Genomic DNA, 26455 nt, shown 5'->3' with positions numbered 1-26455 from the left:
TACTGTAACTACCCTTGCCATGTTTATTAGGCCCCAATCCAGAAAAATATTTACATGCATTTTTATCTTTAAGCATATACTCAAGTTCTAAATTTAAGTGTTGTCCTAAGTAGCATCTTACTGTTTTTTCCATCCGTAGGAATAAACACGTCCTGCATATCCACAGCAAATACATAGGCAGCACAACCCCCACGAGTGTGAGCTTGTCAAGCTCATCACAAACCAAACCAAATGAAAGAAAAAAGGAGCTTTCTTCCAGCGCAGTATGACTCTGGGTTAAGGACAACATTATAAAAATTAAGATTTTGGGTCTTGAATTGAGAGACTTTTTATTTTTCAATGATTTAAGTAAAAAACAGCAGCAGCCACCAGAAACAGTCTTGGCTCTAACTGAAGTGAAATTTGAATGTAAATGGTCCTCCTCCCGAACCAAAGGGGTTGAATCCTTGCCACGTGTTCCAGCTCCTATGGAAAGGGTTGTTGCCGCCCTGCTGACTCTCGGCATCCAGTGGGTCCTCGCCAGCATCAAACTTCCGCCTCATTTCTGGGGGAAACAAAACCAACATGGAATCATGGCTCAGTAATAACAGGGTTTCCTTGGAGTACTTCAGTTGCTGTTATAATCTAAAAGCAGTTTGCAATAGCACCCGAAGCAGGAGACACACATATCCTTGACATAAGTATATCCAGAGTTAGTCAATCCTAGAAATCTCTACAAGATGTTATCCCTAGAAGAGACCTTCAAAATATAATTTTTATTTGACTTTTAACAAAAGTCACTGAAACACAATAATTACAGATTACATCTGACTTCATGCAACAGATAGGACACAAGTATTATTGCACTGCTTTCTCAAGATGGGTAAGGGCAGAAAGGGAAAATGGGAAGCTGAAATGCTTGTTACGACTTACACTTTTGCTTTGACCTTGATGTAGAAAAAGTAACTAAAAATACAAAGCCACTGCATCATTACCTGGGTCAGTGAGGACTTCTTTAGCAGCTGCGATATCGATGAATTTCTTCTCTGCTTTCTTCTTTTCTTCCTCACTCTGGAAGTTATCAGGGTGCCACTGGGATGCCAGCTTTCTGTAAGCTTTTATGATTTCTTGCTTTCGAGCATTTCTGGATGGATAAAATTACAGATAACTTCATCTTCTGACTGCTCGTATGCACACTAATGAAGTTTATTTTAAACAGTGGGACGCTAATTAAGGGCATCAGGAAAGTTGTGAGGTGCTGTTAACCTTCTGCAAGTGGCACTGAAGACTACACAAAACAAAGGAAGCAAGTTGCAATCTTAAGCAAAGATTCCTCACTCTCTCCTTCACCACCCATATACTTCTCTTGGAAAGATGCTACTGCCAGTGACTCTGCAGAATACAGTTCTCAGTCTGAGGAATTTAGCACCAGTTGAATAACAAAAAACAGAGATCAAATTAGTTTACAACTGGAAGGATGACCAATACTAGTTCAGAACTTTGCTTGCTCCTCATTAGCATGGGAAGTTGTTCAGCCAGTGCTTCCAGACTCATCCAATCTATCACACTATCTGCCACAATTTTTGTTATTTTTAGTAATTCTTGCCAGTCTTCATATTTTCCCCAACTCAATTTATAGGACTCAGGATCATCTATACTAAGAATTTCTTCCTAAAGAATTTATTTCCGCTCTTCCTGCTGTTGTTTTGCCATTCTTTCTAATCGAATTGTAAACAAATGCCACTTCACAAGCTGAACGCTAAAAATGTGTACAGCAGAAGAGTGAAGCTAGCAAGATACAGAACAAAAATTAACACTCAGCAGAACAAATTCAAGTGAACAGCCCTAGAAGTATTGGTTTAAATAACCACCTTTCACATCATCATCTCTGGAATTAGTATCTCACCTTTTTACTCCCAGGATTTTATAATAATCCCTCTTCTGAGATTGCTTCAGCATTCTCTGGGCACGTTCCAGCCCTTCCCGAATCTGCTGGTCATTTTCACTATTGGCTTGAGCAGTCTCATAGTCCTTAATAGCTTTTATAAAAAAAGTCAATGAAAAAAGGTTACACAACTCTACAAACTTCCAGTTAAAGAACTCAGTCACTCAACAAAACTGAAGCTTTGTTATCACCATATAAAAAGCGCTAAACTTTAGTTTCAACTTGACATGTTTTGGGGTTTTTTTTCTAAATTAGAAAACCTTGGAATTGAGGAAATTCACTTTCACCTATGAATTAGATAATTTTCTTTCTTTAGGTTCATCGCACTTGTGGGAAATGGAAGAGAAGGGAGGGTACCAATGTAGGTTGCAGCATTCTCTAAGACATTACTACAGCCACACGGATGAACAGAATGAATATCTAGGACTGGGACGAGGAAACAGAAATCAAGAAGAAAGATTCAGCAATGAGTGCTTGAAAAGCCCACGGCACACTAGTCCAACATTGTTGTTCAACTGAAGGACGAATTAACCAGAGTTTTAAAATTAATATTCATTCTTCTCCGCCAGTCTGCCCTCAATCAACACAATAGAAAGTCTCTTCCTCTTCAGTGACTATGAAGACAGATTTCAGAATACCAGTAAGCTCATGTTGTTAGCAAAAGGCAAACAGTGGCTTTTTTACACCTCTGCATGTATAATATGCAGTTATATTTTAGTGGGTTTTTTCCAAAGGCAGGCTCTCACTTTTATTTCAAGAGTTGCATTCCTCAGGAATGAAAGCAAGAGAAGAAATTTTTCAGAAATTTGAGGTCTAAACTTCTTTAAGTAAATTCTATTATCATTGCAAGTGCTTAAGACACCAAGTTTATATATTCTTTAATATCAAAATTTATCAAGGGAAGCAAGTTGAAGTCTTTAATGAGACTGCTCTTCTTTCACTATTATAATCCTCAAGGTCTCATTCTGAGATCCAAGTCTCTTAGGTTTCTCAAGTTAGACAAAGTACTTGCATCAGATTATTTCCAAGCAGATGCTATTTCTCAGCAGGTGTTACATTTGTTTTTCACTGTTTCTGAGCAAGACAGCAGGAAGTGCTAATGAATTTGTATTACCCAGACATCTGATACCACTGCAATCTTGTTTCAGTTACTGAAAAAAAAAAAGTCCAAAAGTATTGCCAGAGCCCAAACAATTTCCTAGGCTACTACAAACTACACAAATTTTTTATATATTTTCACATCCCAGGGCACTGCCTTTGCCGCTTAAAGCATTTTGGCTTCTACTGGTGTTTTTAGTAATTTGTCCAGTCATTAAAAAAAACCCCAAAATCCACACTAATACATGTGCTGAATATATGCTATCAAAACTAATAAAAGGAGTGAAAGTGCAGGGATTTCATTGTGCTGCTTTATTGCTCCAATAATGTTAAGCCCCACTGAACTTAATCTGCTTCAGGTAATACTAGGAGGGGCAAGTAGAATGTCCTGCCAAACGCAGGTGAGACTGCTCAGCCTCACTGAGCACCAGGTCACCTACAGCACCGCCGTGGGAAACCTGCTCGGGGGTCAACTATTTGCCACGACAGTATCGGATTTCTCTTCTTTTTTTTTCTAAATCAACTTCCTTATTTAAGGACTGCAAGCATTAAGCACAAGGGAAAGTGTTTCAGTGCTGCACACTGCAGAGGGAATGCATCCAGCACGCTCAGCGAGTACACACTGAACTTTCTCTCTACTTTTGAGTAGAGAGAAATGTAGGGATGTAGGGATGTAGGGATGTAGCTCCAATGTAGGGATTTTCTTCCTCTTTCAGAAAGCTAATTGCTCTCTCTGTCTGAGGGGTGAGGGTTGGAAGCAGGTGGAGCAGGATGGCAGCTTCATGACCACAAGAAGTTTGTTATGAAGCCAGGAGACTTATTACTAATTCCTAGTATGTCAAGTGAGATATTTAATCAGTTCTTTTGAGCCACTATTTCTAAAAGCAGTAGTACCTCACAAACAGAAGAGTCACTGCTGCTTCTTACTGGTCTGCTATTTCAGAAGGCTTCCTTTCACCCTGCTCCATGACATGAAAGGAACAACTACTTCCCAGTGTCACTTTCAATTTAAATACTTCAGTCAAATCTAATTCTCATTATTTCAATACAAGAATCTTCATGATCTCCCAAAAGGTAATCATATCATATTTCTAAACAGCTTCACTGGCTTTGGTATCTTGTGAATTTTTGAAACAGAGACAGGTGAATCCTGTATGTGGAATGATGGCAAATTTCCCATCAAACATGAGTAACTGCAGACAACCTACATCCATGCTAAGACTCGTGGAGAAATAACAGAAAGCAGTTTACGCTTTTACCGAAACCTCTACAGTAGTAGAGTGGGGAGGGGAAAAAAAGAAGACAGAAAAAAATCAGTATGTTCTAACCAATTTTGAAACAGCAAGGCAGGTTTTTTTCCTTCTTTGACAAAACTTGTGCTCTACACAGATAGACTCCTGTACTTATGAAGTATGCCAGAAATGGAGTCATTAAACATCTGTCTCTATAGACAAGCCCTGGATCCCATGTGATTATGAAGTAATTAAAACCATTTCATGAACACAGCTTTACATAGTGAACTGCATCTTGAACACTTAACAATAATCACCTTCAAAGTTCTGAATTACAAGTACTTTGAAATTTCCTACCTTTAACAGGAAAATAGGTGCCTCCAGCTTGAAAATTTTTTTGAGGGAAGAATGAAAATCATTTTGCCCCTTCAAATATGAGAGTACATTTTTAATTGCTCTGGTGTTCTCCATGGGAAAGAGAAACCAGCCACCAAAGGATAAATGAAGATACCTCCAGGCAGATGAACATTAACAGGCTATAATACTGCTGATGGAGGCTCTGCTGGAAGGCAGAGTGTAACTGCAACCACCTCACTGCTGTCAAGGGCAGGAGGAAGGCACAGGAGATGCTACAGACCCCGGAGAAGCACAATTCTGCTCTAGCATGGTTCCTCACCTGGAAGCCAAGCTCAAGGCCAGGAGGCACCAGCACAGGAAATAAGCTCCCCCAGATCGCAGATATGCCCTCTCTGTTTCCTTATATCCTGTAACAGGGAGCCAATTGCCCCAGCACAAGACCAGGATGGCTGTCTGCAGAACTTTGTTAAGAACTTTCCTCCAATTCTCAACATTTTGAGTCACCCTCCCTGGAGATATTTAAAACTGATACAGATATGGCACTTGGGGACAGGGTTTAGTGGTGGACTTGGCAGTGCTGGGTTAATGGGTTGGACTTGATAATCTTAGAGGTCATTTCTATCACTCCATGTAATAGGATGCATTTTACAGAAACTCCATATGGAAAATGCAGCCTCAGGAACAGAATCAGTTTACTCTCTGAGCAACACTACAGAGATCCACGGAGGAGAAGCAATGGTTGTTACCTTCCTCCACCCGCAGCACATGCTAGGGAACAGAACAGTATTATTTCATGCTGCCATCTCAAGACATGAAAATGAAGCTCCTAAAATGAATTTACATTACCTTAGCTCTAATTACCTTTTACTTCTAAATGCAATTCTCTGACATTGCTGATTATATAAAACGTCTCTGAGTTGAGTACGCTACACAGTCTCATAAAACATCCTGAACACAGTTCACTGTTACAAAGACTACTCTGCTGTAGATAAAACAAGTACATTCCACTTACACTAACCAAGACAAAATTACCACCAAGCATTTTTGTAAATCTGCAACTACAAGGGCTAATTAAGGATAACATAGCATAGAATCAAGGTGCATGTTAGAAGCCTTTGAAACACTGACTACATTTGAAATGTCCACATAAAGTATGTGCCAATGGCACTCAAGTGTACCTTCTTCATACATGTCTTCTAGCAAATAAGCTTCTGCTCTGTCTTTCAGGGCGTTCACATTGGTTGGTTCCAGCTGCAGAACTTCTGTACAAAGTTTGATGGCTTCTGTAGCCTGCTGATTCTAGAGAGGCAAAAGTAAAACAAAACTCATGTAGTTGTGGGAGTTCTGTTTCATGTCTGTCTTGAAGACATTTACAAAGGGAGATAAGCAGAATTACCTTTGATAAGCAGTGACAGATCCTCTCTTTGGCACGAGTAGAATAAACTGGGACCTCTGGCTCGGTTTTCATTACAGTTTCATATTTACTGATAGCATCTTCATACCTGTTTATATCATAAAGCATAGTATCATGAAATGCAATCACTATCTCAGGGTGTTGCATTTTATTTAAAAATTCTTAAAATTCACGGATTCTCCATCCCTCTGCCAAAGGACTTTCCCTTTAATAGCCTTAAAGGCAAGATACAAAACAACAGTATGAAGAAAACTTGCAGGCACTTCAAGAATCACATCCCCGTTCCCTTTGCTGTGCTGTGAGACAGAAGAGCGGGCACTAGGCCTGTCAGGCTTATGCAGGAAATAACAACTGCCATCCCCCACCATGCACAGCCAAGGGCCTCCAGATTTGCCTCCTGTCCAACATGACACTGCACTTCAAAATAAACATCTCCCCTGCTGACACCTGAGATGGACTCAGTTCTGTGCTCACAGTTAAGAGTCCAGACTATCTGCACACTACAAAAGGTACCTATTCACAGAGGTACAAAAAAGCTCCCTCATGCCAGTTTTAATCAGGCAGATGTTTTCCCCTTTTCTTCTTCACAAGTCACAGAGTGAAGTGTTATTACTGTAGCATGTGAAGGCCTCAAAATGCTGAAGTTACATGGTTTGAGGGACAAACAGATTAGAATATTTACCTAAAAATGCAAGAGTGAGATTGAATCCACAGGCTGCTACAAACTAGAGAAGTGAAAGCTCTCAGACTCCCTGAAACTGCACTGATGCTGGACTAAGTAAGTGAAAAGCGTCCAAACACTCTGGCTTAATAAAACTGGCATCAGTTGTGCTTATTCACATTCCTGATGTACTTTATTTAAAAAAGCCACCTTGACAATGTCTAACGATTGGTTTGGGGTCCTTACAGCTGGATGTCATGTGCCTGGGAACACAGAACTAAAGTAAACCAAGAACTACAAGAATACATGGGCACTGTCTATCATTTAACAGGGTGCAAAGAAGAAAAAAAAGCTTTTCAGTCAGAACCACTTCTGCCATCAAGGCACTGCAGAGTTACTAAGTGGTTTTAGTCTTAAGATTTGGTCCTTGCATCACAGGATAGCTGACGTTGGAAGGAAGTCTTAGAAATCATCTGGTCTAACCCCACTGCCCACACAGGGCCACCCCTACAAATCTCCCTATGACTCTGTCCAAAATCCTTTTGCAGAACTCTAAAGTGAGGAGATTCCATAACCCCTCTCGGACAATCTGCACCAGTGGCAATAAGGCAGTGTAAAAAACATTTCCTGATGTTCCAAGAGATCCTCCTGTTTCAGTTTGCACCCACTGGCCTGACCCCATCACAGAAAACCACCAAGCAGAGCCTGGCTCAGCCCTCTCTGCACCCTCCCTTCAGGTACATTGGTGAAATCACCCTGTGGCAGAGAAGTCTTGGGGCAAACACTCTGAGCCACCCCAGCCTATCCCTGCAGGAGACAGACGCTCCCCACCTCCAATCTCAGTGGAACTTCCTTGGACTTTCTCAGTAGCTTCATCTCTCCTACACTGGGGAGCCCCAGTGCTCGAGTGTGGTCTCCTCAGTGCTGAGTAATAATATACGAGCTGAGAACTCTCATCCCTATGTTTGTCTTACTACCTGCCGCAGAAAGAAGTTAAGTATGCAAAAGGGACACAGTGGCATCAGAAGGAATCAGAATAGAATAGTTGCTATGCGAGTCAATATTTATTCTAATTGTAATTTGAGAGCTCTGCTCAGTACCCACTTCAACTGACACACGCAAAAAGCATCACTTTAATCAGCTCCTCAATCAGTAAGCTGGTGCCTCAGTTGTGAGCTTTTTATATTTTTTTTTCTCCAACATATCAGTGAATACTTACCTGCCTCCTTTGATGAATTCCTCCGCTGTCTCAATCTGCTTGTTGAGTTTCTTTACTTGCTTATAGAGAGAGAAGCATTGCTTGTGGTCCTGGTCCAGTTTCAGACACTCCCGGACCTCACTTTTCACAGGGAGGTAAGGAGAAGGAAAAAAAAAAACAAAAACACACCAAACCAACAAACAAACAAAGAAACAAAACCAAAAAACTTGGTCACCGCATATTATGAAATGTTACCTAGAGACACAATGCAGCATTATATAAACTATCCAGAACAACACTTGAGTTCTTTACACTAATCTCTCCCTTCATCCAAATATTAATATTAAGTGAAACCAACAAGAGTCTTCCCAAACATACTTATATATACCAGATATTTTTCTGGTTTTGGTTTTAATTCTTTTGTCTTGACAAACACACAAAAGGTTTTATGTTACATTAATAACTGACTCAAGAGCTGAAGTGTACCTTTGAAGAAAAAGGCACTCTGTGAAAGAAATTATATTTAGCAGTTATCAGATGAATATACAGGAAAATTACCATCAATTGTAACTCAGATATATTACAAAATTCCTACATTGAACTGTATTTTGTGCTGCTTGAAACAGAAAGCTCAGCTAAGACACAAACCTCCTTGACAGAATCTCAGCCAAGCCTTAGTCTGCTGTTTCACTGTGAAGAACATTTAATCAGACTCTGATTAGGGAAAATATCTCTCAAAATAGTCCAAAGTCTAAAAAAAAAAAAAAACCCCCCAAAAAAACCCCCCAGAATGCAATCATATGAAGGAATAAATGTTTTGGATCCCATAGAGTCATCACAGCACAACCATGATGTCAATTTCAGGAAGAGATTGGAAAATCTTATTTTGCCCTTAAGCCCAGACAAAAATATCTTATTATTTGAAAATAAGTAGGCCTTTAAGGGGAAGAAACTAAGGGAAGGACAAGAGTAAACACCCAGCAAGTCCAAGAGCTATAGAACTCTTTCTCAGCATATGTCATGATGCAAAAAAATCACGGTATCAGGTAGAATAAAGGAAAGAGGCTTATCCCTTTCATTCTGATTCCGTTCTGTTCTTCAACAGTGCCCTCAACCGTGCTTTTAAATAATAAAAATGCCACCTATACTCGAAATCACTGGGCAAAGTGATGGCCACCTAGCAAAAGTCATCACAGAAGTGACATATGAGTCCACAATATTTGCTCTGGAAAGGGAATGCCTAATGCAAACCAATTACTTTCATGTTTACTTTTGGCCAGCTATAAAACGAATTTTTGCAATTATAATCACATGCAGTTTCCATCTACTAAAGAAAGGAACACAGGTTTTCTCAGTTCTCTTCACCTTATTGAAGGGACTTTGTGGCAGAAATCATATTGGAAACGTTCTGGAGATGAAGGCAGCACACCTGAAATTAGGATTGGCACAGAAACCACTTCTGTGACCTAGGAAGGATTCCACCATTTGTGCAGCTAGGCACAGAGTACAAACTGAACAGTCTGGATTGGGCAAGGGCAGTTATCTGCCCCATTGACTAGGGACACATGGGAATAAGAGCTTAAACTTAACTCAGTATGAACAAAAGGATAGGGCATTATCAAAAAGTCATCCAGGACTGTCTGCAGTAACAAGAAGCAAACAGCTCTGCACCCCAAGCTCTTCATACTTGGATGCTGCTGTTCTTTCATTCTTAAGCTTGTAACCTTAATGTATAGATCTTCTGTTTGCATCTTAAACTTAACTGCAATAGATGTTTAAGGTTTAAAAAAAGCTCCACTAAAGGAAATTCGGGAAGGAATTTCTTCCTTCTAGAAGTAAAATGAAGACAGCACTTTTAAGCAACTCCCATGGATAGGGACTCTGGCTTCTATTTAATGAAACAAGATACCTGGAACCATTGACGGCTGGTCCTGCCAAGAATGAACACGGGTGTCTTCACTGCCAATCCTTAAGTTTCTGGAAAGGAACTCCTTTTATCAGATCTAGACCACAGCTGATTCTCCATCCAAACCCCACACAAGAGATACTGCATGGTTTATCATGATCTATATAATTTTATTTTCTGTCTCAATTATAATGATTACAGGAAATAGTAAAATTACCTGAGAGATAATTCATGGTCCCCCAGCTGATAATATATTCTGCTGATTTTATAGAAGGCTTCAGTATTATCATTCTTTAATTTGGCAGCAGCTTTCAAGTCACTAATGGCTTTGCTTGGTTCCCCTTCCTTTATATAACACTCTGCTCGAAGTTCCCGTAGCTCTGCATCCCAAACACAAACCTTGAGAAATCAAAATTAAAGCTTGTTTTTGGTCCATAACACTTCACTTCTTTTCCTCCCCAAAAGAAAAATCCCATTTAATTTCACTTTGCCAACTGTAATAGCATAAGGTTCAAGCTGCATGCAGAGCTCATAAAATTAGCATCTCTGCTTCCTGGTGGATGCTGTGATGCACCTGCCCAAATAGAAAAACAAAGGCCTGAAAATTTTGTAAATGATTCAATGAACTCATGCAGAGAGATGAATTAAATCTACTGGCATTGCTTAAACTAGGACAGTCTGTTGAGCCTCCAGGAAAGGATATCAGGATCATAAATTATTGTATCTTCCCAAAAGAATAGAGGTAATGAACAGCAAGGACCAAGCTGTTGGTTGTCCTCTAGGAAGAAGCCTGTGGGTAAGATGCAGTTCCATCAAGTTTGACCTTAATATCTGGATTTTAAGAATAAAGAGAGGTAAAATTGTCACAGTAAGGCAAAACTAATTACTCATGAGGAACTGCCTATCAAAATTTGGTTAAGGGAATTACATCTGCGTCTCATCAGTTGTTTGGAAACTATTATCTTAGAGGAGGTTTTTCTGCTTTTCTACACTCCCACCCCATAAACCAATTCCTGCACTATGGCAGTTTCATCACCAAAAGCTCCAAGGTTGTAAACTCCAAGTCAACAGTGCTACTTTGTATGTGCAGAGTCACAGCAGTTAACTGTCTTTTAGTACATTTCTATATGACACACAAAATGCCCACATGACTGAATTATTTACATTTGCACTATGAGGCTATCTACACCAATTAAGATTCAACAAATACAGATATCTAAGGAACAAGCTGAAAATATAGCTAGCTATCTACATTTTTAATTTTGTGCCATTTTTAAAAGTCTTTTGTTAATTCTCTTTCTTGAGATAAAAACCGACTGCATGTATGCAATGAAAAGTCCAGATGAAAAAAACCTCTAACTCCTATACTTGGCAAAACTTCATTGATTTCAGAAAAACTTCTTCCCAGCTTCCACAAGAATACCAAAAAAAGGAAACTATAATCAATAAAGTTTTCTGTAATGGAAGTTCCACTGAAGTATCTTTAAGACAAACTATTACTTTGATTTCTTCTGCAGCTCGTGCTCAGACCCCTCCTCTCTCCAACATCATCACAGACCCACTGTGCTCAGCAAAACTAAACTGGTTACACCAAAGTTATTTTCACATCACTGAAGAAACTATTAAACAAAAACACACAGATGTCAGACAGAAGCCCTAACTTTCCTTTCACAGCACCATTTGACTTAACACTTACTGCCAAGATTTCATCAAGAAGAGAAATAGCAGCTTCATAATCCTCTTGCTGGTAGGCAGATAATGCTTGTGAATGTAGGCGCTGCAGCTCATCAGATTTTGTCAGCTGAGTCTGGGCTTCTTTTTCCTCATTATTGCTAGGATTGGATTTGAGCTGCAAACATGAACAAGGAGAGAGATTCAAATGCTTGTTCAAGGATCTCTTTCAGTCCCATTAATAACCACATCATGGAGAACTGACTAAAGCAGCAAATAAAGCAAAATGAAGTTACAAAACTCCAATGGAAGCATTTATACCACTGAACTTCAGAAGAAAAATATTTTGAAATTCAACAGGAGATGTCAGACGTCAGAGAAATCCAACTCTTCAAGCTTGATCAAACATCACTGGACAGATCATACACAGCAGTTACTGTCCCCCATCACCTGCTGAACATTGTGGACCTCTTTGTAGCCTAATTAATTCACCTCTGCTGTCAGCTGTTAAACACTGGATTCCTCAGCAGCAGTAGACAGTGTAACCACCTGATATAATTGCATCTCTCACTTTAAGCACTATACATATTTATAACTTCATGACAGAAATAAACAAAACATGTTCCAGACAGTTGTTGGTGTGAAGTTGTATTTCTGATATTTTCCCCACAGAGTAGCTACAGCAGCAAGTTAAGCAGCTACAGCCAGGGAAAAGGCTCAGCTGGGCAGTCATGCATTCTGCTTCTTACAGAGTTTTAAACAAGTCCAATATTTTGTCTACAAGGACTCTCATTTCTCTAACCCCTCCCTCTGAGGGGGCAGAGGTCATTAAACTATACTTGCCTTTTCACTTAGGCAGGTTTGTCTTTTCAAAGAAAATGCAAAAAAAGATCTTTCAGGCAACTTTACTGTCACCCAGGAAGACACACATGGCCAGAAAGAATCTCAGACAGTCCCCTGAGAAGCCAGAGAATTTGTAGCATTACTGTAGCTTGAAAGAAGCACTAGCTTCACCACTTCTTATTGATCAGAATTACTTTCAAAGTTTCAAAGGGACAGATCAGCATGACTATTTTTTTGTTTGTTTCTAAATAAAAACTTGTATTATATTGCATTCTATACACAGAATGCGAACTAAAGTCACTCAAAGAAATCCAATACTTTTTTCTTTCCCCATTTACCCTGAACTGGCCTCTTCCCTTTATCTCACCAGTAAGTTCTTTAAACACACATATTTTGTGCTTATGTCTCTAAAGTAATTCAACTTCAGCCCTCAGAATTTCTTTACCAGAATTTCCCCTAGTTCTATACCACTGAGGGATGTATCTGGAAACACCTAATGTTACTCTGATGTGGTTAAGAGAGCCTCAAATGCCCAACCCAAGTGTGCCTAGGAACTTAACCTAATATGCTTAACTTACAGTTCCATAAGATGGCCTCTCCCACCTACATCCAAAACAGTACTAATACACCACCAACCAACCATGGAAAGCTGTTGTCCAACATATTTTGCAACAGGCAAGGGTTTCTCTAGAGGAGAAAGCAATTTGCAGATGTACAGAGCTCAGTCACTTGGTCTTGGCTGACATCTAGTGGAGCTGGAAGCTGTGCCTTCAATATCAAGCTTTGAAGTGTTTGTTCTTCTAAGGCAAACAGAATTGTGTGTTTAGGGCACCTCAATTTCCAGTCTTTATTGCAATAAATTGCAACTGTGTTACAGTCAGTCTTAAAAAAGATCACAGTTTAAAAGAAATATAACATTTTGGTCCTTTCCTCACTTTCCAATAGACAAGGCAGAAGTTCCGCTGTAATTTTGTACCTTCTACAGAATTCACGAACTCAAATGCTCGTCTTTTTCTCCATAACATAAGCAGAGTCACTGACAACATTTTAAGGCTCATACACAGGCCTGCCAGGATTTGCATTGCTTTTGTCACATTTCCAGAATGCCTTTCATCAACCAAAGCATGCCAATATCCCTTTTATTTTCAGTAAAAATCACAGGCTTACAGGTAAAATAAACATTCCACGGTTTTCATGGCTTGAGGCCCTGGACATGAGTGTTGATGACCCACAGATCTGTCCTGCTGACTCCTATTAATCAGAAACCACTGAACCAAACAGAAGGAACTTGATATTAATGTGTATGAACACTAAACCAAAGTCGTAGCAGAGAAATAATTACTATTCATACAGCATGAGCAACAACTTCAAAAATCACCAAAGGAATTCTGCTTATTCCTGTAAGTTTCATGTGGAAAACCTGGCCCATGTAAAGAATTTAATCAGCTTGATCCATCCGTGGGCCTAAAAGGAGAGGTTTCTAGAAATGCAGGATTGCTTAATATGTGAAGGCCTAAGTCTGAGTCACACCCTCTATCCAAACCTCGTGAATAATTTCAGCCAACAGGAAAGTAGAGAGTGCAAAAAAAAAAAAAAAAGGATAGCTAAATATAACACATGAAGGCTGAATCTCAAGAGGCTCTGCTCCCAAAAAGGAATACTGCATCCTTTGCAGCTAGGCATTCCTACAGCCTACTCTCACACTAGCACTGCTTCACAAGACAGCCAGTACTAATATCCCATAAAGGGCAGGAATATACAGAGAAACTGCTCAGCAATTAATTATTTAAAGATACTTAGGGTGCTCACCGTGAAACTTTTTCCTGATAGTATGAAATTTAATATAGAAAGAATTTGAGGACATGAGTTTTCATGAATCCACATTGAAGGACAGGTTTTATATGATGAATTTTACTGGTTTATATGAAGAATAGTTACAATGGGTTTTTTTAAATTCTACACAAAGCCACTGGTCTTACAAGCTGTGAAAGTCTACTTGTCATCCTTCTTCCCACTTAGATGGGCTGAATTTTTCTTGCTTTCTCTCCCTCAAAAATGACTCCATCTCCTAAACTGTTGAGATCCCTTTTAAGGAACATCTATCCCTTCTCTCCCTAAAGAGAAGGGATGGGAAATCTGAAGGATTTAGAAAACAAGAGAAAACTCTCAAAGAAATAGGTATTCTACTCAGAGATTTCAAGGCACGTAGCACAATTTAATCCCCTCCCCACAGAATAAATTAACCTATTACAAACTGCTACTTTAATACTGTTTACACATTTTGCTTGAATATACTATACTTAACTGAAAATGATGCTCTTTAAAACAGACCACTTGACAATTCTCTAAGTAAACAGGCAATACTGTTCATAGAAAAAAGGAAAATGGAAGTCAGATTGAAGACTAATATGCTATTTTCCTAAATCAGCTTCTGGGAAGAAACTCTGTTCTACTTCAGATTTAAAGCCTGATTGAGTCTTGGAACTATTTAAAAGACCAAAGGCAGCAAATAAATGTTTGCAGCAGGTTTGGCAACGGAGAAAGATACTTGACAGTTGACTGGAGAAACAATTCCATATGCAGCATTAAGCAATATTTCAAGAAACAGTAACTGCAGAGAATGCACACACAGACTCACAATCAACAGTGACATTGCATAAGTGGTACTGCAGCAGCTGTGTCCTCAGCTAATCCGAGCTGAATGATTCTCCCACACTCGCAGGCAGCAGGGCTGCACTGCTCTCAGACCACACACTCCTAGGAAACTTCCTGAGGAAGAAGCAGCCAGAGGTGCCAATGCTACGTGAATTTCAGAATAAGCTCCTGGAGCTCTGCCTGGAGCATTTCTACCTGCAAGACCCATTCTTCACAGCTGTCCTGCAGAACATACAGGATAATCACTCCAGTTTAGTCATCCACGCTTACCAGTAAGATTCCCATTAAACAGCTGCAATCTGGACCACACAACTTCTTTTTTCATCACTCCCTTCAAAGAGAGCCAACAAGACAGCATCTGTTACATTGCAAATTCTTCTTATTTTGGCTCAAGGGACACATCAGCTGTTCAAAACAGCAACTCTTGAAGAGCAAGCAAGAATGAAGAATGTATCTTATTTATACTCATATTTACGTGAATTTTGTGCAACAGAGAGGAAACCAAGATTCACATTCTCTGAGGGCTTTTTTTCTGGGGTTAGATCAGTCTACCTTTGCAGCACAGGGCTGAAATGCACGAAATACCCATCAAAACTAAAAATAGCTCAAGTGAGTGTTAGGTGGGTAATATCCAACTACATGTATACGGAAACTGCACAATTCCCAATCGTGGAGAGGAAGACCTGCCAAGACATTCATGAAGATGGAGAACTCTGCAAAGTAGGAGACAGACAGAGGAATGTCACTGAAAGGGATTGATGTATCTGCTAACTGACTCAATTATGAGCCAACAATTCTTTTGCAACCAGTAGAAAGAGACAGGAACCAGCAAAGGTTGATCCATGATGCCCCAGTGATTTCCCAGAGAGACATCAATATAGTGATGTAAACCACAGTTCAACTACATCCTTCGAGTCCCACATCAATTCTGTCTGAATGAAGGCTGCTCCCTAGTACAGCTATCAGTAAGCAGAGATCACCAAGTGTCAGGCACACACAAATAAGACTTTCCAAAGTGCTCCATTGTTTCAGGCAACACCCCATTTAATCTGCATCATTCTACTGCACCCTCACTGGTCATTTATGCATACAAGGTTGCTTAGCTACTACACCTGCAAAGAACAGGAAAGACAAACTCAGGCCTAGATACCATACACTCTGTAGAGCACCACAGTCCAGATGTGACCTTGGCTCAGAACCCAACCTCTGAAGTAGTGATGCAGTTTAACACTGCTCTCCAACTTACCACATTTTTAAAGTCATCCTCTGCTTCATCGAATTTTCCTTGCTTTAGCAGTAAGTGTCCTCTCTGTAATCTTGCCTGAAATTAAACATAACTTTTTATTTACAAATGGGAATTGAGCAAAGTATGAACACAAGTTTCATTTTAACATAGCTAATAAGCTATAAACAGAGATCATGACACCCATTCTTTTTCTTTTTCATTTAATGGTGTTCTTATAAGGACTCTTTAATGGTAAAGGATTTCTCTGCACCAGAACTGACAATTTTTATGGAAAGAACTCATTTGAAAAATTTCACAAATCAGAGTAAAAGTTGACTTTACACCACTTTCCTGATTATAACCGCTTACAGATTAAGTAAACAGCAGAAATAATAAACAATAAACAATTCCCACATTTAATTATTTCATTAAACTAGTAATAGAAGCTATGTAAAAAGACAACTCAACGACTTAGAAGACTTTGGTTTACAATAAGAATATTTTCATACAACAGTGAATTTAACATTTGCTCTTTTATTGTCAACTCTACAGGACATGCCACTGCCCACAAAAAAGGGAGGTGACAATCAGATGGAGAGGACTCCAGCATCAGTTCCCAACTAGTGAGGAAGTTGCCAACCACAGTACACAGAATGGAGAAAGGGGTAAGCAAATCACAACTTGCAACAGTCACACAGGAATGCAGTGATGTTAGGACACTTCATGTGGAGAACAGACACCTCAAATCAAATGCTGATTAAGAGGAAAAAAACCCCAGAGGCATCTGTGTGCTCTCTTCTCCCTGTCCCAAATGGCAAAGCCTTGGTGAACAACAGAAAAACCACAAGTGAGAGAAGTGTTTAGTATAAATCCATGAGCTTACTAAAACAGTAAGTTGTTCAAATAACTGTCTAGACTGTGCTCAGCATAGATGCAAATTAAGGTACATACACCATTCCTATTATTTTATCCACTTTAAAGCCCTCTGAGGGATAATGTATTCTCTATTCCTGTTGAGCAAAGTCTGAAAAAAACCCCAAACCTTCTTTGAAGCAGTTTTTTTCTTTACACTTGAACAACCTTCAATTCCAGTAATACTTACTGATGTGAAGTCCTGCTTTAATTCAACCACTTTACTTAAATCACGAATTGCTGCTTTAGATTTGCCCATCGCTAAGTACACTGTGGCTCTTCTGTAATAAGCAATGTAGTTCTCAGAGTCTCCCTCTGCAAATGAACAAACAGCAATCAGAATACTATCTCAAAGCTACTGAAATTCCTGGTACAGTGGAACTGCAATGACTAAAAATATATCATCCTACTTTTAAGCCACTAGAAACAATGGTATACATTAATAAGACATAAAATTTGCAACATTATGCAAGCAGTATTTTCTATGAGTTTAATTAACAATAAAGATTACTGAAATACTGTAAATGCCAAATAATTGAGAGTGAAGGTCAAATATGCATGTGTTCTTCAGCTTTATATGGGAGAACAGCCTCTGAGTACTAATGCTTTATCTTCAACTGCAGGCCTACATTTGAAAGCACATTACTTCATCATTTTCCAGCCCAGGTGGTGATCACTGCATTGGATAAATACAAGTATTCCCAAAATTACTAATATGTTAGTGCAATGTCAACACATACACAAACCCTTTATATCATTCACTGAAATATCTGCAGCTTCTTTCTTTAGTAATAAAGTGGGCACCAACATTGCCTCTCACCAGCAGACAAATGCACACACACTACCAAAACATGAAGGCTAACTTCAGGGCCCACACATCCCATGTTGTCTCCTGGTCAAAATTCCAAGATCCAGTGATTTTAGCACTCTCTAAGCTACCACATACACTTGTACAAGAGGCAAACATCAGACTCTGAAAACAAGAATAAGACTCTTAACATTCTTCTCTATACAGTAGGTCACAGAAACAGCAGACAGTTACTGTGGGCTCTCAGGGAAAAGTAACTTCAACCACCAAAACAACCCAATACTGGAAGACAGGAAACCTTTTACTATGCTATTAAAAGCACAACGATCAATCCAGAATTTGCAGACAAGAACATCCACATCTGAGGAACAGAAGTAGTATTTTTCTTCCTCACATCATTTGAGGGTAAAGTTGAACTTCAAAATAAATGGAAGAAATAGCACCACCAAAAGTCTTATGATCAGCAACCAAGTTTCATAGCTGGCCACCTCCATTACCAAAACACTACTTCAGTTCTCACAGAGAAAGCTATCTGCACTCTTCCTCTACAATATCTTGGTTGTGAAAATGCGTATGTCCAGAGTTGAAATTTAATAGGAACTCCCATGCTGTATGCCTCTTTGTATGTCAGCATTATAAACAACAGGTAAATTCAACTGTTACTCCCCTTAAAAAAAGAAAAGCAGCACTGAGTCCTAAATGTGTAGGCTAGGTACAAATCAACAGCTGAAATGAAGAACTTTATTAATACAGAAAGGATGAAAGGTAAGAAAGAGCTAACACACAGAGCACATTCCAGCACCAGATGACTATCTGACAGTTTTGCCTCAGTACTCCAGCACCAGGAACAAACAGCAACTGACACTTACTCAGACAGAAGGCATAAGCTGGGATTGAAGATATGGTAGAAAATTTAACTGAAGAGAGGCAATATGGACAGTAGTTTTCTTGTATTTTAGATGTTTGAAAAAAAACCCAAAAATAGACTGGCTGAGGCAAGACGGAAAGATTTATTTACCTCATAGTCTACAACGATGCAGTGCAGCCAGGAAAGAATTCTTACCTCCTCGCAAGCACAGTTGGCAAATCATGCTCAAAATCTTTTCAAAAAGACAAAATCCAAAGAAGAAGTAGTCTGATGAAAATGAGGCAATCAGGCTAAAATCAGCATCCAACTAAGAATCCCATAAAGGTCACAACTGAGGTGGTCATACCACATTTCTAAAAGCAAATCAGTGGGTTTCCCCCATGCAGGCACCTCACACCACTGCTGCCTCTGCACCCTCACAGGAACTGCACAGGCACACCCTGAACTGGTCTCCTCATCAAATCCAAGTGCAAGTTTGCCAACCAACAATAAAGGAGAACATCATCTAACTGTGCACAGATCCCACAGAAATGCTCTGGCAGCAGCACACAAACAAAAGGAGTAACAGACTGCATCTAGGAGGAACAAGGAGCTTCCATACCAGAAAAAAAAGGAAGTTGCCTCCTCCATTCCCTTTATATAAGGGAAGTTGATCTTGGAGAGTGCAAACAACTCAGACACAACCAATGTTCCATTTACATCTCACGATTAAACCAAGGCATAAATAAAAAAGTATCAACAGTACAACTCATCAATGTAGAACATCTCAGCAAGATTCTTTTCTCTGAGGAAAAAAAATGCACTTGTACACATTATAACAAAGCCCAACAACTTAAAAAAACACACCATGCAGTTAATAAACTGTAGTGTTAGTGGACACTGCTCTTTACTGGTGCTGTCTCTATGCTTGAATTAAAGGATTTTATTCAGCCAAGTTGCTTTAAAATTCTTAAAAGCAAACATTTAAGTTCTCAGTTTGTTGAAAATGCAGAACACCAAACAAGACTCACTAGTTGACTACAAGAGAGGGTCAATTTTGCTCTCCACCAACAATTCAGTATCTCAAACTTGCAGCATCAGTTTCACTGAGATATCACCCACTTCAAGATTTAATTAAGAAAACAAGAAGAAGAGAGAGAGAGCGACTATTTTAAACACTGAATTTTTTACAGCACTGGAGAGAAGAAAGCATGGATAAAGCCAGCCTTTGAAAGACACTTATACTTTGAAAAATATCATAAAGATGAAACCTGACCTTGATGGGATTAGACAGACAGGGAATACCTCATCAAATAATATCAGAGTCAATTATAGTTCCTTTCATACAGCTAGCTTCCAGAACAACACTGACTTACGTGTTAATGTATTGTGTAGTTGATTTTACCGTTTTCTTTTATCAAAACCAAGGCATAAATATTCAACTGCATCTCTGTGGCCTTCTGTCCAAACTGCTGTATAAAGATACCCCAACTTTTGTAACTCATGGAATGCAATTTGCAAGAAAGCAGGATGTTTAATGAAGCAAACGGTGGGAAAAACCCACCCAAAGGTATTGCAGTACAAGGTCACCTCCCGGAGATACGCACCTATAGCTGCATGGAAGTGAGACAAAGCATCTGCCAGCTGTCCAGCAGCCAATAATTTCTTCCCCATCTCAAGCTGTTTTTCTACTTCTGCATTTATTCCACACTCAGCTCCTTAAAGAAAAACAAAAAGATCAAGGTTTTGAATGACCAGTTTGATTACAGCAAACACACACAGTGATAACACATGTAACAAACCATTACTGGGAGAGGCAGAGGTCACATCTTCCTGCACTTTAGGTAAGCACAGAGATCTTTTCAAACCTAACGGATTCTGAGATTCTGTAAAGCAGCCAGCAGCCTAATAACCTCAGAGCATGTCCCAGTTAGGATGTGTCAAAATATACAAAACACTGCTCTGCACCCTATTGTGACAAGGCACCCAATACACATCTACACATTCAGTAATATCCTTTGACTTTCAATTCCAGAAGAATCTGCAAGGCACTCATAACACACACATGCAGCAAATACACAGAGGCTCCAAGTCAAATTTCATGACCCTGATGGCAACTCAATACTTAACTGAGAACTGTCTGGCTACTCAGAGATTGACTTCTCATCTACTGCACTCTTGTCTCATCTTCATAATTTCCAGGGCAAACTTCTACAGGACTGCAAGTTTTGACAAACAATTAAAATTCTCACTCCTTTTCCCTTTAACCAGTAGCATGAAAACCACACTAAAGTGGTAAGTCTTGGAAGTGCCAGTTTGAGTTTAAAGCTAATAAATTGCTGCTGCTCAACCAACAGGGAAAGACCACTGCTGAGCAGAAATGAGCAGTCAAGTGCAAGTACATGCTGTGCATGTATCAACTCAGCAACAGGATTTTTGTTTGTCCTGCTTACTGCAGTCCTCAAATCAGGGCAGAATTTCACTACAAATTACCCACCAGCTTACTGCTAAAAAGCTTTCACACTAGAAAAAATTTCATTTATTAAGAGAATACCCTATGCCTAGATTTAAGCAAGGTAATATATTGAAATCCTGAATAAGCACATTACATTAAAACCCAATGATTTATAACTTATTTCCCTCAGGTTTTGCACTGAGCTGATTCAGATAGGCATTTAAAATACAAATATGCAGCAGCATTTCAATGTTGTTTCTTAGAATCCAAATAAAAATGTTACAGTACAACTGATTGAAGGAAAAGTGTACCCAAACTTCTCACACTGAAAGGTGGTTAAACAACAACATATTTGTAATGAACAAACAGAAATTTCTTATCACCAAATCATCAAGGTTTTAGATGTAGAAGCTCTCAACACCCAGGATCTTAATTTAGTTTTTCTTTTCTACTCCATTAAACAGCTCATAAATCTTTTAATTCCACATTATAAGAAAACTCTTGAGTTGTCTATACTAAAATGAACAAAATCCCCTCTGCATCCACCAGAGAAAGTTCTATCTGCTAAAAGACTGACAATTCAGCAAGCTGGATTCAAGGGCTTCAACTCAATGTTTTGTTTTAGAAGAAACAATGATAGAAAACTATTTTTTTTTAATTAAGGGAAATTACTACATGAAGTCCCAAATTTCCAGCGAATATCCTTTGTTTAAGTGGATGGAGCTAAAACTGCCTACATGGTAAATAATTATTATTTGAGGATCTTACTAAAAGATTCATGTTAAAGTCAATTCTAGGTATGTAAAACATTTATTCCCATTTTATGTGGATTTGCAGCAAGAGGACATTCTTCCTTGCCCATTTTGCTTTGCTAGCTATAAGCTTCAATCATCAAGTGGTCCAGTGTCCTTCAAAATGACAAAGCAAGCATTAGAAACATAACAAAGAAACTAAGAACTGGAAAAAAGCTCACCACAAATTTCCCTGGCTTTGGAAGTAAAGCTAGCAGTAAAGCAGGTATCAAACTGTAAACAGACTGAAGTATTTAACATGATCTAATACCAACTAAAAACTCCAAGTTTCACCCCTGCTGTGTTTCCCCACATACACAAATACCTGAAATCTTACAAAACTTGTCAGTTGGGAGCAGTATGCTAAAACTGGGCTATAAATTACTCTTTGAAGAACTTTCCATGTACCCAAACATGGCATTCAATTCCCACCGTCTCAGGGATTCTTGATTTGCATTCAGTCACATCAGGATAGCTCCCAGAATACATTTTTCGACAGGAAGATGTACCTACACAGTTTAGTGTGTTTCAAACACGTTGTGCTCAGTACAGTTTTACAGTTACATAATACTTTAGGTGGAAGAGCCATCTTTTTCCTTGAAAATAATGAAGGCAATTAATGAAACAAATGAGAAAGGTGCCCACTGACAGTAAACAAGTCATAAAAGCAGGAGCAGCATGGATAAATAAAAAGCAAATTGTGAAGTCCTGTGGATTTCCTGGAGAACAAGACTAATTATACTTGACATACATTAAACCTCGACTCTGCAAGTTGCTGAACACCAGAAATTGATGCATGGGTCTCCAGGAACAGCCCGCATCATCAGCCGGACCACAATGAAAAGTGACATTTACCATAACTACTCAGGAACACTCTGCACTGACCTGCTAGTTGGGCAGTTTATTCACAGAAATCTCTTGCTTATTCATTTTCTGGCTGGAGCAAACAATCGCTCTAAATGAAGCAGCCCACAGCAGACATCAGAAAACTGATAACCTAAGCACAGGAGTCCAAGGACTCAAATTCCCTGCAACCTATTTGAGTACCTATGGACTCTGGTTTGAGAATAAACCTAAGAACTAAAGCTCAGCTGGAGCAAACAACCCATCAACCCCCCCTCACAGAGCTCTTTCCAACACACACACAGTGGTGAGCTGGACACCACAGGCCCAGCTGAAGAAGCTCTACATGCTCCACCAAGAAACTAAACTTACACAAGAGATATGCAAGCTTACCATTTATTTTTTTAAACTTCCATGTATTTTAATTTGAATATCATTTCTAAAGACTGTCTAAGTGATAACCTTGGCCTTCAAACAACCACCCACATGAGCTCCAGCTGTTAAATCAAGTCAAATATTCTGGATAAATTCAGAGCCTGTAGTCCTTACACTGAGGCAAGTCTAAGAGTCAAAAGAGAAAACCAAACCAACACAAAAAAAAACCAAACACAAACCCCCAAACTATTCCCAGATAATAGGTACTAGCCCTGACAACTCAAAGAATAGTGATCAGAAGGTACAGGGAAGATAAGCAGGTGCAGCTAACTTGTTTTTCCAGTTAAATACACTCACGTCAAATACATTATAACTTCCTGGTAGGATTTTTGTTTTATTAGACTAATTGGTGATAATATGCAGGCACCTAAGTCTACAGACTTTAACTCTATCCTCATATAATGGGTCCCATCCACATTGCAAAGAACTCAATAAAGCCCTGCAACTTGAGAACAGTTTCAGGATGTTACATCTGTCTACGTGCTCCTGTTTTCTCCCTGTAGAATTTCCACCCACTTTTTTCGAAATCTTATTCCCAAGTTGAGTAACAAGACTATGAAAATAAACAGAACTAGTTCATATTGTGTACCAAACCCAGTTGTTTAAATGACAAAGAAGTAGCATGCATGTCACTAATTTTAATTATGTTCATTAAAACTTCCCCCCTCCCCCCACATAGAGGAACTTAATGATTGCCTTATCTTGTCAGGAGAGTGGGAGATCCTGCTTTTGCAACTTTTTTTTTTTTTTTAATCAGAATGACCCTGAATCTTAAGTTTGCTGTTATTTTTAAACAGTTTGGTCTTTGCTTTAGGTCTATTTGCAAACAGGATTTTCAAGAACTGCACTGAACTAAGCGAGATGTGGACAAGCACTGACAGCTTCAGAAGCAACACTGCTGAGGTTTAGGAGGAGCCTCAGAGTATGTGCTTGAGCCATGTGTAACTTTCACCCATCGAGTTTTTACTCGTTTCGTTTGCAAAGAGACTTGGACCGTGCAGTAAGACTTACAGACAAAACCGCACCCCACCCCTCCCCCCCCCAATTAGCCTTTGCTATTTGGGGCCAAGGGGAAAAAAAAAAAGCTCCCAAACTTAGGGCGAAAATAAAAGGTGGGGGGAAGAAAAGAAGCACTTAAATGCTTGTGATCTGACAGCAACTAACTGAGCTCTGTATACCCAGAGCCCATTTATTCTTCCCCATATTACATTTCCTTTCTTCTGCTACGAGGAAAATGAGGGGGGAAATGAACAACACTCCTTTATTCCTCCTCAGTCACCTCTTTTTGTTGTGATTAGTGTGGACAAACAGCAGTGAAGAATGAGTCTTCCCAGGAGAGGATCTGTTCCAAACTCATCACAAATTTGGATGAAGAGGAGGAATCAAAAACGTTTTTACTGAGTGTATTCACCAGCCAGATATAAATAGTGTTCATTGACATCAACTGTAAGATACAAAGTTAATGAGGAATGACTCTTCCCCAGATTCATGAATCAGATGACACAGGGCAGACTTCTATTATCAAGACATCAAGATTCATATTTAAATGTGACTGTGACCACTTCTGAGCTCAAAACCCAGTAATATTCGTGGAGGGATGTAAAATTTAGACACTTAACATACCCCTCCCCCCCAAATTCTCTTAACTACACTTAATTCATGAACTCAGAGGTTAGTGAATTCAGTAAATAAGATCCAGTACTACCACTTCACATTCTATTACTGCACTATACACCTTTATTAACTGAAGTTAAGAAGATGTCCCCCAAACTAGGAAATGTGGTAAGCCCAAAAAGCCACGTACTTGAAACAGGTTGGCAACTCTAAATAAAAAATCCTCAGCAGAAGCACCACTGCCACTACCTCAGGGAAAAAAAAAAAACAAAAAAACACCCCAACAGTATAGTCTGACAAAAACTATTTGTCTTCCAACACCACTAGAATGCATATTTTAAAAAAGGCAATTTGACACCACAGTACGTGGTCTAATGCAGGGTGTCTTTGCCACACCACGTTCCTGTTGCTGAAGTGTTCTCTAATGCAGTGTATCCACTGAATTTTTAATGTTAACCTGTATCTTCCTTAAGCCCACAGACTTTTTCTGAGAGCTTCAGTTCCACTTCCATCTGCCACTGGCAGGTAAAGAATGTCCCTCAGCTGAAACCCTGACTGTCACCACCATTCTATAACAGAGTTAGAAACTCAACAGAAGCCTGTGAATAAAAGCCTGGCCACACAGGTGCTGCTGGCAGGGTGCTATGAAAGTAAACAAGCGGCTCAAAGCGCAGATAAGCTGAACTTCAAATACTAATGGTGAGAGATGACAAAAAAAAGAGAACAAAAAACAAAAACAAACCAACAGTAACCATAACAAAACCAAACCAGAACAAATTCAACGCAACTATCAAAAGCCTCAGCGAATCTCTAAGTGTGGTACTAATACTGGCTGCGGCTGAGAAGGGCAACTGGAAAACCCTTTGAACTTCGGAACTACACAAAATCCACACCGGAGTGCAACATTCACGGCTGGCACCGAAGGGCCAACGCTGTCACAGGGCCGCACTCGGGGACACCACTGCACCCCAGCCCGTCCCTGAGCAGGCCGGGGAGCACGAAGCGCACACACAGCGCGCACGCACAGCGAGCCACCCACAACTCCCCACTAACCCCAATAGGTCACCGGCAGCGGCCGTGCCCTCGTTACGCGCCCTTCGCCACAGCCCCGAGTGATGAGGTGGCAGCGCTGTACCTCCCTCCTCACACCCTTTCCCGAAATATTCGCCCCCTCAAGACGACAGGGACCGGGGTGGCGGGGGGTGTGGGGTGTGCGCCCCGCCGCCATGACGGACACCGCGCAGCCCCGACAGGGGGGACGGAGGGAGGGCCACCAGCCCCCGGCCACCACGGCCGAGGGTCCAACCCCGGCGGGCCGCCGACGGCCGCGGCACAGCACCCCTCGCAACGCACCCGCACAGGGACCCCGGCCCGGCTCACCCTGGTACTGCAGGTCGAGGAGCACGAGCAGGAAGGGCAGCGCGGAGCCCAGGCGGCCGGCGGAGGCAGCGGGGGACACCATCTCCTACTCCTCCGTCGCCGCCCCTCGTCCCGACAGCGGCGGCTCCGGCCCGGGCCCGACCGAGCGGCGGCTCCAGCTCCTCCGGGGAGGGTCGTGGGCGACGC

The 26455-nt window shown here is 40.2% G+C and overlaps 1 protein-coding gene across 1 annotated transcript; it reads right to left on the bottom strand.

Annotated features, from left to right (window-relative positions):
- DNAJC3 (DnaJ heat shock protein family (Hsp40) member C3) lies at positions 1 to 26455 on the bottom strand. Its single transcript, XM_066176361.1, has 12 exons — positions 26270 to 26455; positions 20359 to 20469; positions 17287 to 17411; positions 16206 to 16280; positions 11487 to 11639; positions 10008 to 10189; positions 7906 to 8025; positions 6008 to 6113; positions 5790 to 5910; positions 1886 to 2018; positions 975 to 1123; positions 1 to 544 (listed from the first exon to the last, which is right to left on the bottom strand). Exons 1-12 carry the CDS (start codon positions 26349 to 26351, stop codon positions 387 to 389), a joined length of 1515 nt encoding a protein of 504 aa, XP_066032458.1. The 5' UTR covers positions 26352 to 26455; the 3' UTR covers positions 1 to 386.

Source organism: Chamaea fasciata, unplaced genomic scaffold (genome assembly GCF_029207755.1).
Source record: "Chamaea fasciata isolate MVZ Bird 193981 ecotype frontalis unplaced genomic scaffold, bChaFas1.0.hap1 SCAF_2, whole genome shotgun sequence".
Lineage (NCBI taxonomy): Eukaryota > Metazoa > Chordata > Aves > Passeriformes > Sylviidae > Chamaea > Chamaea fasciata.
This window is presented reverse-complemented; position numbering and strand designations above follow the sequence as displayed.

What these genes read in the sequence shown, in the direction of transcription:
- DNAJC3 (XM_066176361.1), bottom strand. Translation starts at nt 26,351, where the DNA reads ATGGTGTCCCCCGCTGCCTCCGCCGGCCGCCTGGGCTCCGCGCTGCCC. An exon ending in CCTCGACCTGCAGTACCAGG is followed by an intron (nt 20,470 to 26,269) that starts GTGAGCCGGGCC and finishes TTTTTCTTTAAG; the next exon opens with GAGCTGAGTGTGGAATAAAT. An exon ending in GAATTCATCAAAGGAGGCAG is followed by an intron (nt 6,114 to 7,905) that starts GTAAGTATTCAC and finishes TGATATAAACAG; the next exon opens with GTATGAAGATGCTATCAGTA.